At 41.7% G+C, this 14226-nt stretch overlaps 1 protein-coding gene across 1 annotated transcript in view; it reads left to right on the top strand.

Moving 5' to 3' along the window:
- The window catches only part of hmcn2 (hemicentin 2), a 49582-nt gene that overhangs the window by 8817 nt on the left and 26539 nt on the right, over window positions 1–14226 (top strand). Inside the window, 15 exon segments of the mRNA XM_034212511.1 lie at window positions 376–497; window positions 1832–2104; window positions 2516–2657; window positions 2946–3073; window positions 3828–3941; window positions 4034–4192; window positions 4276–4470; window positions 5595–5690; window positions 5855–5982; window positions 6067–6211; window positions 7179–7291; window positions 8934–9093; window positions 9599–9758; window positions 13038–13165; window positions 13354–13605. Of these exon segments, the coding sequence (XP_034068402.1) occupies window positions 376–497; window positions 1832–2104; window positions 2516–2657; window positions 2946–3073; window positions 3828–3941; window positions 4034–4192; window positions 4276–4470; window positions 5595–5690; window positions 5855–5982; window positions 6067–6211; window positions 7179–7291; window positions 8934–9093; window positions 9599–9758; window positions 13038–13165; window positions 13354–13605 (2315 nt within the window).

The raw sequence follows: 14226 nt of genomic DNA, 5'->3' as shown, positions 1-14226 counted from the left end.
CCTTCCTGATTCAGATGCTAAAGCTTAATTTGCCCATTACCTGCTGTAAAAAAGTGTAATTAGGTCACTCACTACTCTAACCAGAGGGCATGTCTGTTGAGCATTAGTGCTAATTGGCTGTTTGATTTGTATTTGCAGGAAATCTTTCATCAGTTTTGTGAACATTACATATTCGATTGTGTCATCTTGAAAAATTAACAAAGCGTCTATTCTCATTCACCCTCTGCTTTGAGTTAAATTCATGAAGAGAGGCTGACTTGTGGTGAAAACTATTCCCAGTGTGTGTGTGCCAGATAGACTAAATGAATGTGTAAAATGGGCTCATGCTGCTATTGTCATTCTCCATTTATCAAACCAAGCATCTCTTTGTATCAGGAATTCTGCCATTGCATCTTGGGAGATCGGCCATGCATCTGCTGAGGATGAAGGCCTGTATGAGTGCATAGCGCAGAGCAGCGCAGGACAGGGACGGGCCTTAACACAGTTGACCGTTCGAGGTATGACACACACACAAACAACTACACACACATCCTCAGTCGTCTTGCCTGCATAAATAGGGTTGCCAACTTCCAGAAATGGAGAAACGGGACACATGCAAGATTTTCGGGTTTCTGGCGGATTTAGTTACTTTTTTTTAAAACTTTATTTCGGTTTTAGGGTTAGGGTTATGTTATTTAATTATTTTGGGGAGCCAGCCCCCTAGGGTTCGAGGGGTCAAACCCCCCAAAACCCTCAAAATGCATAGAAAACTATGCATACCTATAACACAATACAAACACAATGGTCTTACACCTGCATTAGGTTACTACATCACATTGTACATCAGCATGTTCAAATTGGATAGGTGGGCACTAGGGACATCTGGGCACCTCGATGTACAATTGGCTATTTTGTCCAAAATGTTAAAAAAATAAATATTTGAAAAATGGTATTAAGTAATGCAAAGTATACATGATGTGAACATGCATGGTACATCATTATTAGACTTAATGTTATCCTTCAACCAACCATTTTCCCATCAATCAGCTCACACACACACACACACACACACACACACACACACACACACACACACACACACACACACACACACACACACACACACACACACACACACACACACACACACAACACCACACACACACACACACACACACACACACACACACACACACACACACACACACAGACAGAAGACCCGAGACAGATCTCCATTCACGGGCTTTACCCAAAGTGTTTTTCTTCCACTGTTTGTTGTAAGACACAAGTATTTTCTTTTTAGAAGGGCCAGGGCCCAGAACCACATCCTCTCTCTCTTCTCCTCTTTCATTATCACCTCCTCCACCGGCAGCGCTCATTTTCCCACACGACTGAACAGGCTGACATGCCACACAAACAATGATGCTGCGCCCGCGGCCCACCGGAGAAAATCTCACACACACGTGCGAGCATTGTGCCTGCCCTGTCAACTGAGCGGTCCTAGTGCCCTTCGTATACAGCACACAAACATACAGGCACGCAGCCAGACACACTGCATTGCACGCAAACAGAAACATATTTAAATGTTTCCCTTTACACGGGAGTCCGGGACAAACACGCCCCTTTTGGCTCAAATACGGGGCGTCCCGGCTAATACGGGACGGTTGGCAATCCTATGCATGCATCACAGTCACAGCAAAGCTTTGAAATGAGTTCCAGCCATTTTTTATCTTAGACTTATGGCTTAAACATCAACATGATACAAAGCATGCCAGTATAAACATCTTTTTGAAAGAGTAAACTATTTTTGCTCTGTTTGTTTGATGTTTTGGTTGTGTTTCCACTAAAACAGATCCTCCTCCCGTCCTCAAGTCGGCAGTAAATGTTACTTCCTCTGTGGGAGGCGTGGCTGTGCTGTCCTGCCAGGTGGAAGGATCTATGCGCCACAACTTGACCTGGTACAGAGCGGGTCGTGCCATCCGAGCCCGCGTAGGGAGGGTTAGGCTGCTGTCCGACTCGTCCCTGCAGATCAGCGGGCTGCGGACTCAGGATGCTGGGGAGTATCACTGTGTGGCCACCAACGCTCACGGAGAGAACAAAATCACGGCATGGCTTCATGTCCCAGGTACGGCAGGAACGATACCCTGCAGTTCATCTGCTTAAACACTTAACACACTGGGGGCCTCTTGGTTGCTGAGGCCCCGTCATCTGTTTTCCATTATAGGCTTAGCCTCCTCGCAGTCAGATTGAGCCACTTTCTCGTCAGAAAATGTTCCTCATCAGCCAGAATTGATGCATGTTGAAAAGAGTTGGCATTCGCACAGATGTTTGTAATGGATTCGAAAATAGCGAGTTAATGTGAAACTTGTGTAACAATGATGTCAGACATGGTTAAGTGCTGGTAATTGAATTGAAGCCCACCATCAGGAGTCTACTGTTGTGAAACCTGCCATCGGGAAGTTGTGAATGACCTCATGCCGCGGTGAAGGCCATGACTCACTGTCAGCATTTTGACTCTGTTTGACTCCATTCGTAGAGGCTCCTTCTGTGGAAGTTCACCCCCAGGGCCGGGCTTTCTCCCAAGGGGACGAGATCCGCCTCGTCTGCTCGGCGTCCGGCTCCCCCCCTCCCCAGGTCTTCTGGAGCCATGGAAACATGTTTCTTACTAATCGGCCGAGGTAAGGGAACTCTCAGCCCACTCAACACCTCCGGCACACAGAGTCATTACTTTCCACTTAAACGACATGCCTGATTGCCACATCGTGTAGCTTAACTTTGGGTTCTTATGTGAAATATTTTTCCAAACCGCAACTTTATATGCCTGTGTAAAATACATATTCAAAGAAAAAAATCTCTCATGATATCCAAGAATAGCAGGAAGGGTTAGAGATGAATTGCAGTTTTACATCTGCACATGTAATCATGAAGAGTCAATAAACATGTCTTCTGTGGATTGTGTGATACAGGTTGAGCCTAACCAAACATGGAGTCCTGACCATCAGAGGGGCCCTCCCAGAGGATGCTGGGAACTACACATGTTTAGCAACTAATGAGGCTGGGACTGCCTCTCAGACTGTGTCTCTTACTTTTGCAGGCAAGTCAAGATATCACTTCCAATGTTAAGGGTGCCAATGTGAGGTCGTGCTGTTGCTGGAATTGATCTTTTTACCATTTTTCATCATTTTTTGTTTCTGTTCTGAATAATAATTTCTGATAACATTATTTTTCAGACTTCACATAAGTAAATGTTTTCTTTATCTGTGTTGCATCTATTCTTCAACAGCATTTGTTTTGAATAAATCTGTGAGTGATATACCAGTTGAGCATGAGCGATGTGGCCACATGCTGCTCTGTCTCACACAGTAGCACATTTCTCTTTTTGTTTTGTGAGCACTGACAGTTGAATGCCTGAAGTTTCAGCCGTGGCCTGTCAGTTAGTAGTTGACAGAAACCTCAACCCTGATAGACTATGGCAGCCTCGTCCTAGGGCGTGCTGGTGTTATACACACTTACCTTCACATACATACATTCATATTTTTAACAACATTGATCTGTTAAGGCAGCAAGAGATTTGTGAGACAGATCATTTCATTCTTCAGCTCGGCTGTCTGACTTTTTCCAAAAACATGTATCTTGCTCTGTTGGCAAATAAATTGTGGGAAATGTGAGCTCAGTTTTTATATTTACCTCAGGTCAGTTACAGCAGCCTTTACTTATTCAGGCCAAACATTTTCTTCAAACTAAATTGCTTCGATATTATTTTCCAATCAGGTAAAATTCTATAAATTGAAAAAGCTTCAAGAATGCACCATGAAACTGCTTCTTAATCTTTATTTTCTTTCCTCCAGAGGTGCCTAGAATAACAGTAACACAGCAGGTTGTGCTTGTATCTGTCGGAGGCGATGCGACTCTGGAGTGTCAGGCAACAGGCGTCCCCCCTCCCCTGGTCCACTGGTTCAAAGGTAAGTTAAGGTCAAAAACAGTGTTCACATTAAACACCTGATAAAATTTTCAAGTCAGAGACGAATCGGCTTGTTTTACTGTGTCTTTCCAGGTGAGCTTGAGGTGGGCTCCGCGCTTTTTGTTGAGCAGGATGTACACCGTGGCACCCTGCACATTCGAGGGGTGCAGGAGGTCGACGCGGGTCAGTACAGCTGTGTGGCTAGCAGCTCTGTCGGCACCACCGCTGGCACAGTCATTCTGGAGGTTGGAGGTGAGTTCACACTTTCCTGCATAAAGCTTATTTTTCTCCAAAAAATGTATACAAAGTAAAAATCACTATTCCCTCCACCACAGTGGGCCCATTGTTCTCTGAGGCACCAATTGATGTGACAGCTAGCGTAGGGGAGAACATCACCCTCCCCTGCACTGTCCGAGGGTCCCCGGAGCCATCGGTGACCTGGCGCAGAGAGGACGGCAGACAGATTCTCACAAGGGCAGACAGCAACAGTAGAACCGTGCAGCTGGAGAGCGGACATCTTCTAATCCAGAGTGAGTTATTCATGAAACACTTTCGCAGCAAAGAGCTTTGGTCTACAGTGCAGCATCATGGTGGCCCTGCACTGACTGGCATGACTGTGTGTGATTATATATAGAAGAGATCCAGCATTTCATATTAAATCCAGCTTTTCTCTAGAGAGGAAGGCGACAGGATTTCATTGCCATCGGTAAAGTTACAGTATGGCTTTAAAAACAGTAGTTCTCCATCCTACTAAAATGTGCTTCTTCTGGTCTGTGAAAGATTTTACCTTAAAAAGTGCCCCACCACTTTAACACTGTTATTAAAGAGAAGCTGTCCTCTTGTCCAAGTATGTCACCCTCGTTGTGAGAATGTGTTGCCTTCAGGGCAAGGGCACATTTAACTTGGCCACTTGTCATGTCTGCCGATATCTGATTTTCTTATGTCTGTTTGTTTTTATCTGTGTCTATGTTGTTGTCAGTGATGTATTGTCTTAACTTTTTAAATGCCTCTGTGATGTGCTGCAACCCATTTTCCCCTCGGGGACTAATAAACGAATACTATACTGAAGGTGATCCTTTGTAATCCTAAAACTAAATGTTTATAGCGTGCATAGTATTACTTTGGAGAGAAGCATATCCTGCTTCTGTCACTGTTTCTATTTGTGGGTGCCATCTGACCTTCTATCTCAATCTCTTGCAGATGGCTTTTTTTTTACCTGCCTTCACCGTACATTGCCATTCTTCTCCTCACTTTTTACTTTAATACTTCATGTCTTGTCATTTCCTGTTTAAACATCGGTCTGACTATCCAAAGTCAAACACAAGAAGTGAATCACGTTGATGTTCCAACATGTGATCTTCAGAGAATTTTGCTGAATGCAATTTGTGTCAGCAGTCTGGCAGCTGAGGCAAACCCATTAATCCTGTTATTTTCTATTTTTAAACTCCTAATTACATCACAGTCGGACCGATAATACCACTTGTTATTGACTAGAGGACTTAACTGCTATTAACATAGACTTATTTTGTATAGATACATCGTTTTCTCTCAGCAGGTATATAGATGCTTATCTCTGATATGTAGATTGTGCTGTGTTTCTCAATATATTGATTTAAGTTTGCTCAGCGCTGCTTTACTGTCTGCTCAACTACAGGCGTCTGGCTGGATGATGAAGGGTTGTACATCTGCGAGGCCAAGAATCAGTTTGGAACCATTAAAACTGAGGCCAGAGTTGGAGTCACTGGACTGGGTAAGCTACCAACTCAATTATCTAAGCTCTCTTATCTATCAGCACTGCCACAATGGCACAATAGACAATGGTAGCAACAGCATAACTGATCGTGGCCTTAAAATACTTTGCCAGTTTCCTGCTCTTCTAAAGTATTTTTGACCTTACACTTCTTTCTTCTGCAGAGCCCCCTCTCTTGGCACACGGTGCTCCTATCATCACTACCGGCATCGGCCAATCCCTGAGTATTCCTTGCATGCTGTTGGATGGAATACCTCTTCCAGAAAGACACTGGTCCCACAATGGGAAACCTGTAAGACAGACTTCTTTCAAATAGGCTAAAATTCATGAAGACAATCTGTTTCTGTGTGACTGTAGTCATTTCCCCCCTGCACAGGTTCAACTGACTGGGCAAATGTTTCTGAGGAGTGATGGCAGTTTGTACATTGAAAGAGCTGCCCCAGAGGATGCTGGGACATATGTCTGCACTGCGGTGAATGTAGCAGGGTCCATGAACATCACAGTCAGTCTGGAGGTCCAGAGTAAGAGCCCACATTAAAGAAATTGCTATGCATTTTGAATTGGCTTTCTTGCCAAGATTAGATCAATACCTTACCCAAGATTGAAGCTAGAGCCAGCAGATCATTAGCTTATCTGTAAGACTGGAGGCGGAGAGATATGGCTGCCCAGGCTCTGTTCAAAGGTAACTACAGGAAGTAAAAGACCTGCCAAGAAATAGTTCCAGTACATAACCCCCTGTGAAACCACAAATTGTTGTTTTTAGATTTAAGTTTGCATACCCATTGAACAAATGAGGCATGAGTATATTAGTCAGATTTAAAGCTTCTATTAGTTGGATTTGAAATGTCAATCAAATATGATAATTTACCCAAATCTAATACAATTAGACTCAACTCCTACTTTGTTCATCTATTGCGTATTAGTAAATATAAGCAGGCTAACACGCTTAACCAAAATGGTTAGCAACATAACCGTTATCCTTGCTAAAAACATTCAGATTGTGATGACAGCATGCTGGAGCATTGGTTAACATCTAGCTAAAAGGCACTGATTTGCCTCAATAAAGCTGAACAGAGCTGCTAGCTGTAGATTTGTAGTCTTGGTTTTGGCTTCAGACCTAAGCAGGCCCTCTGCTTTCATTATCTATGATCTAAATGTTAGAGACACTGGCAGGCATGGACGCAGCCCCAAATGTGGCGCACCTACAATGTGCTGACTCAGCGTGGATAACAACATAATGTAGCTGACTTTACCACCTGCTGTCCTCATAGTGAGAGGGTTCATTTATTGCATGCTATGATGAAAGGGTAATTTTGTTCATAGGCGCATCATGACAGACAGGCCAGATTACTGTTCATCATCGGTTTGTAATGAAGAAATGCCTCGAGTGCTGACACTGCTGGTTGGCAAAGGCCAGTGATAATGCCAAGGACCCGATTCTTCCTGGCTAGTGAGACAGCTGTGTTTTGTGACCTACTTCTTCCACAGTTCCCCCTGAGATTAACGCTGGTCCATACCACTACATAGCCAACGAGGGCGTCGCCATCACACTATCATGCGAGGCCAGTGGATTTCCCAAGCCAAATATTGTCTGGTCCAAGGTATGATGTCACACTCCCTGTCAAGATCTGCTTTTCTTAATGGTTAATTTGTCTGCATCCCATAAATCCATCAATGACTAATTGGCTACTTCTTATTCCCAAAACATTATCTAGTGAGAAGAAAACTTGGCATTAGGTCATCTTAAAATTAATCATCATTAATAAATCATGTTTAAAGTAATAGCTATATCAATCATGTAACAATCAAACATAACATCAATATCCAGTTTTGCAACGGTGATGGGATTTTCATTTTTAAAAAGTGTTGAGCTAAAGTCATCAGTAGGTTATTAATGCAATCAGCACTAGAACAATGATAGTGGTAACAATAACAGTCATATCCTTATGATATAATGCTTTCTCTTTAGATGAACTACTTGAGTATCTACCTAAGGGGTTATTTTTCTCTGATTTGTGGAAACACTCTGAATATGCGATCAACAATAACAGTTTGCAAAGCAATCAAGATTTGATTAACCTGACCAGGGAGGATGTAACCATGGCAACTTTACCATATTGCTCCTTGACTGTGAAAAATAACTCAGGATTTTATTATACCACAGGAATCTATTTAAAACCTTTCCTCCAGCAGTCGGTTAAAAAAAGAATTGTATTATGAGGAGAAAACCTCAAAGGTTATATGCAACCAGGCGTATCGTTGCAGAGCCCACATGCTTACCCAGAATGCCAAAGAATGAACCTGATCATAAAACATTATCGCTACATGTGTCATACAGACGACACCACCACTCTGTTGCCTGTGACTGACTAACATTATGATCACTGACTCCGTGGCACATCTTAGAGCATTTCTACTAGTGCTGTGTTTTGGAAAAAGACCAAGATCATGAAGCAGGGTTATGATTTAATATATTGTGATTCTGTAAACAAAGCGATATGGATTGAGATCTCAAAAACAAGATCTAATTTTAGGGAAACTATAAAAAAAATCTCAGTTTAAAAAGGTTTTTTATGCAATCAGAACAGTTGGATTTGCAAATTCACGTTCCTTGTAACATCTTTGTGCATATAAGAGACTGTCTGCCATACACCTTTGCATGCAAACTCTTACCTAATAATCGGTAGTTTTTTTTCGTTTTTCAAAATCATACAGTATCAAAAAACACAATATAGCGACATTTAAATGTATCAGTGGTATATTGCACCCACATTTGATACTAAATGGTCCATAACAGACAGATGACCACAAACATTAAGACCCGTGATGTCCCATAAAGAAACAAATAACAGACAGTAAGCATGCAAGAGTAAACATAAAACACCATTACAGTTTTACTGAGGTCAACATGCTTGTTGTTGAACTGAACCTGATTTTTGTTCCTAGCTGTCTCCAAAACATCTTCAGAGGAGGGCTCTAGAGTGGAGTAAATTTCTCTTCTTGTCAGATAAAAGTGAATCTGTAAAAGCAATTTCATGTTCAAAGCAAGAGCGTGTGCAGCAGGCTGCGTTCTTGTATGTGTGTATTAGGGATAGGGTGAGTTAAAGGGGTGCTCTGTAATCACATTAGACATCAAAGGTTTGTCTGTAAACCTTAAAGTGAGCTCTGTGTCCCTGCGCTGTTGTGAGGACAGCTTTTATCTGCAGTATATTCTGTCTGGTCTTATGCCTGCTGTTTCTCCAGGGCCGGCAGTCTCTGCCAAGGGGCCGCTCCTCTCTTCAGTCGGACCCTGATGGATACCTCCAAATCCTCCACCCCAGCGCTGAGTACGCAGGCATCTACATCTGCACCGCCACCAGTCCTGTGGGCTACGCTAGCCGAGAGATCCAGCTCAGTGTCAACTGTAAGGCAAACACATGTCCCACCACAGTCACCAAAACACAGCAGTATTTAATATAACAAAGGGCCTTCTCTGTCTAGACTGCATGATGTTTTCCTGTAGGCATGGGGGTGGTATGAACATTTCCTCAATATTATCCTGGCCAAATAAATGTGGTTCACAATATTATCTCTATAAACGTAAAAATATTCCATAAAGATAGGATACCGATTTTTTCAGTGAACATCCTTTTTAGTGAAAAACAGATCATCTTAAAAAAGGTAACGCATCATTAGTTCCCTTATACTAATAAGGATTAACTTTTTTTAATCAGACTCAATATTTCTCTTGTCACGATAGTGAGGTAAACATGTTTTTTCAAGTCACTCATGAGGATATTCACTATTCTTAATTCACCACAACTTCCACAATCTTATTCAATATCCCATAAAAGTCCTGTAACACCCGAACCCTGTGTGAGAATTGTTTTCCTTTTGGTATTCTGACAACTTTTTTCCCTCTTTTCCAGCCATGCCTAAAATAGTGGGTGTAAGTGGCCATGACGACCTTGTGAAGATGGCTGCAGAGGTGGGGACAGAGGTGGTTCTCCCCTGTGAAGCCCAGGGTAGCCCCTCTCCACTCGTCACATGGAGCAGAAATGGGCATCCCATCCCCCCCGTCACAGCTGGGTAAGAGGAAGTGTTACCTCACTCTGGGAATGATGCTGTGAAATTAGTGAAACATCACGTAACACAGCTTGTCACCATACCTTACCTCTGACCTAGCTAACATCTGACTCAGCCTTTAAAGCCATTCAAAGCTGCAGCTAATGTTCTGTATTTAATGATAACTTTTGGAAGAGACTGTACGAGGGCTGTGTTGAGGATTCACTCGTCTGCTGAGGAGGAACATCTGGTCCCACATGGTCCGCTGACTCCCGGCTCTCATGTGTGGTCACCCTGGGTGCAGACAGGCTGGTTGGAAACAGACTAGAAAGATGACAGACAGACTCCCTGCGCCAGACACCACACCAACTGGTTTTTGGGATAGATAGAAGAATGACAGAGAGTGGGTTGAAAGCTGCGGTGACTCAGTTACAGTAAGACTTGTGTGGGGCCAGGGAGAAGGAATAGGTGGGGGTGGAGTGCCAGGAAGAGGGGAGGAAAATGAACTGACACAGGAAGAGATACAAGCCCTGTCTGCCTGATGTTCGGATTCCCTGGGGGGCTTCGGCAGTAAAACAACATGCTGACTCTTTACTGGTCTTGTCTGATGAGAATAACACACCGCTGTGAACAACCCCCACACCCGTGCTTTACATATGCAGGACCTGCGGAAACAGGCATGCTGTGAAAGAGGGAGATTCATTCCCTCCACATACACTCTGTGGGGTCAGAGGAAATGACCAGGGGGCAGATTGTTGGAAAAACTTAAATCAGTGGCGGAAAACTTTCTGACATAGCCATATAACAGGCTGTTAGATAGATAGATAGATAGATAGATAGATAGATAGATAGATAGACAGATAGATATATAGATATATAGATATTAGATAAAATAGATTAGATAGATAGATAGATAGACAGATAGATAGATAGATATTAGATCAAATAGATTAGATAGATAGATAGACAGATAGATAGATATTAGATAGAATAGATTAGATAGATAGATTAGATAGATAGACAGATAGATATTAGATAGATAGATATATACGATAGATTAGATAGATAGACAGATAGATAGTAGATAGATAGATAAGATCGATTATATATATATATATATATATATATATATATATATAGACAGATAGATAATAGATAGATAGATAGACAGATAGATAAGATAGATTAGATAGATGGATAGATATATATATATATATGTATATAGATAGACAGACAGACAGATAGATAGATAGTAGATAGATAAGATAGATATAGAGAAAAACAAATATAAATACAAAATAAACTGAGAAATCAACATATTAACAGTACAAACATATGACCCTAAATCTATAGAATACACAGTATAACATGTAAAAATAGGTAAGAATACACTATAATGTATAATAGTATACACCAAACTACTACTGCTACAATATCTCTATCTGTGTTTTTTATTTTTGTTTTACTTTTATGTATGCACCACGACACTAAGTCAAATTCCTCGTACGTGTCAACCTACCTGGTAATAAACCTGTTTCTGATTCTGATATTAACATGATTATATATACATTTTACAATGTGTGCAGTAGTTGTAGTCATTTTACTTCAAATGTAAATGCAATAAGGTGGAGTGTGAGTTTAATATATGTGCACATTGTGCAGTGTTGAGGAAAAAGTAACAGAAGGACAAGGAGGGTGCTGTGGGTCAACACACAGATCTATTTGACACTGAGTCAGTGTGAGTCTAATCCTCAAGAAGCCACTTTGTCCCAGTTAGTCTCTGTGTCAGACTATGTACACAGATGACTTGACACTAGTGTGGGGAGTGATGGATGGGTGAGAGGGGGGGGGGTTCATGCCTTTTGAGCTTGAGCTTGTATCAGCCTTCAATCCGGCATTATGGAGCTGCAGCAACCACAGAGAGGCAGTCATTTGGTTCCAACGTTAGATGTTGCTGCCTCTCCTCAGGCTGAGTGAGGAGGTGGGGGAGCCACATTACACCATATGTGCAGCTGAAATAGAGAGCTCTTTGTGCTTCAAGCTCATTTCCACTTACATGAACATGTTTGTGTTATAATTCAGTAGCTTAGCAGACACACTTATCTAAGATAAATCACAGAGGGGTGTTTACATTTGTACACATTATACATTTATACAGCTGGGTAGCTTCTAGTGCAATTCAGGTTGCCACACTCCTTTAGTCGCTGACCTACATTTAAGTACTTTAAACCCGCATCTAACCGCTGCTTTTGTTTTTGCTACAAAGCATGTTTTTAAAGTGGAGGGCAGGGCATGTTATCATATCCATCTGTCCACTTGTTCGTCTGTGTCAAACATCTGTAAAATGAATGGGATGGTTTTGCGTAAACTTTTTTCTCATATGGTTGTTCTCAGGAAACATGTGTGCGTGTCTTATCAGTAGCACCACTGTAGTTTTTGATTATCTGTATTTCCACACATCTTAGTGATAAACACACAATAGCTACTGGAAACAACAATGTTCCCAACAGGAAGAAATACAATCATTTTTGTGTGGCTTTGACCTTTTCCATGGCGACGTCACCAGGTGAAAATGTGTCTACCCTTTTACACTGTAATTACCCTGGATAATGGTAATCGTGAAAGTAACAACTCACTAGGGAGATCACTAGGCCCTGGCTGAGACTCCACTTAGTGCTTTCTTGTTCAGCACTTTCATTTATTACTAGATCCATTTTTCTTTTCGACAAACAACATAAATGCAAAGAAGCCATTAACTGCTTTAAAATGTTTTTTCTTATTGCTTTTACTCTCCTTCATGCGTTGTTTTGTATTCAAAGCTCAACATCACCTTTAAAGTCAAGAAAATACATTATAATGGACAATGTAGTGTAATGCAAGATAACTTGAACAAATTGCTTAAAATGGTCACATATTATGTATACATTTGCATATTAATGAATCACTCTTATCAATGTGCTTCAGGTAGTAGCTGTAGTGGGAATTCACAGTCTCTTTTTACAGGAACTCATTTTTATTACCACATCTTTTATTTAAAATACTGTAGCACCAAAGGCAAAACTACCTTCATTTTGAAATTGTCCTCCCAACTTATCAATATTTACCAATATTATAAAGGCAGGTAATAAATGTACTTTATTCAGATCTTTGCCTGCTCCATAATGTGTTACTTGTAGAAAATATTGCTTCAAGGAAAACGAGGATACCTCTTCTCCCAAAACACAGCGGCTGTAGATCTTCACTGACTTATTAAGTGTTGTGTTTTCTCCATCCCTTTGCCCTTGACCCCTAACCACTTCCCAGGTTCACTGTTTTGCCTTCAGGCTCTCTGAGGATCACTGATTTGCGCCTGATTGATAGTAAACTGTACACCTGCACTGCAGAAAACCCAGCAGGCAACGTGTCCCTGAGCTACAATTTACACATCCAATGTAAGTCGACACCACTTCATTACAACTTCTTAGAACCCATAAAACTTGTTTTCAAATGCTGAGAAGTTGATAGATTCCATGTCAACACGTCACTTCTAACATATGTCAAGTATGTGAGATGTGTAAATAAATAGGTGTGTAACAGACGTGGAGAGACATTCATTTACGATGTTTGTTTTTGTCCCCAGCTAAGCCCAGAATTCAGCCAGCACCTTCCCTCCTGAAAGCCCTGCTCGGCCAGAGAGTCATTCTGCCATGTGTGGTCCAGGGAGAGCCACGTCCCGAGGTCAGTTGGTTACACAATGGACTTCCTGTTGGGGTCAAGAACACTACGCCTCTCAGGATCGAGAAGGTCAGCCTGGATGATCAGGGCACTTACCAGTGTGTGGCCAGGAACAGCGCTGGACAGGAGATCTTGGAGATCAAACTGGAAGTTCTTGGTGAATATCTATCTACGGTTCAGATTTTCAAAACCTTGTTTCTTTATATTGATAATACGCAAAAATAAGCCGCAGTATATACCGCATAATGTGATTCATATAAAGCCTATCAAAAGAGAGAGCAAATACAACCACGTAGGCACATGCATCCACACGTTCTTTTAAACAAGAATCACAGGATGGGGGGACTTTTTTGTCACAACACAGCAAACTACTATATGGAGCTGCCAATCTCAGATAATAACCATTTCCAAGCACTGGCGATAAAAAAAATTGTATCCATCCAACAGTGTCCCATTTACAGGCTCTCCTTGTCTTTAGAGGTGCATTCTCTAACGCACAATAGTTCCATGATGCAAGACAATAAGGCCCCCGGGTGTACTTGAAAACAAAATTGTCGTATAGCCACTATGTGGGAAAATTGAAGTATTTATTGTTGTTCCAAATAGCTACTCTTTATGGTACAGTGAGAAAACCATCCCTTTTAAGGAGGGGGATATGTAATAGTGTTTAAATATTGTGATGATGGTGCACATTTTCAGAGCAGGGTCTATTAACTTGTGAAGACTGAATCAGGCCTTCCTGTCATCAGTAATGGGGAGCAGCAGGGGTCTTTTACGC

Source organism: Gymnodraco acuticeps, unplaced genomic scaffold (genome assembly GCF_902827175.1).
Source record: "Gymnodraco acuticeps unplaced genomic scaffold, fGymAcu1.1, whole genome shotgun sequence".
NCBI lineage: Eukaryota > Metazoa > Chordata > Actinopteri > Perciformes > Bathydraconidae > Gymnodraco > Gymnodraco acuticeps.
Note: the sequence above shows the minus strand (reverse complement) of the source record. Positions and strands in the feature narration are given on the sequence as shown.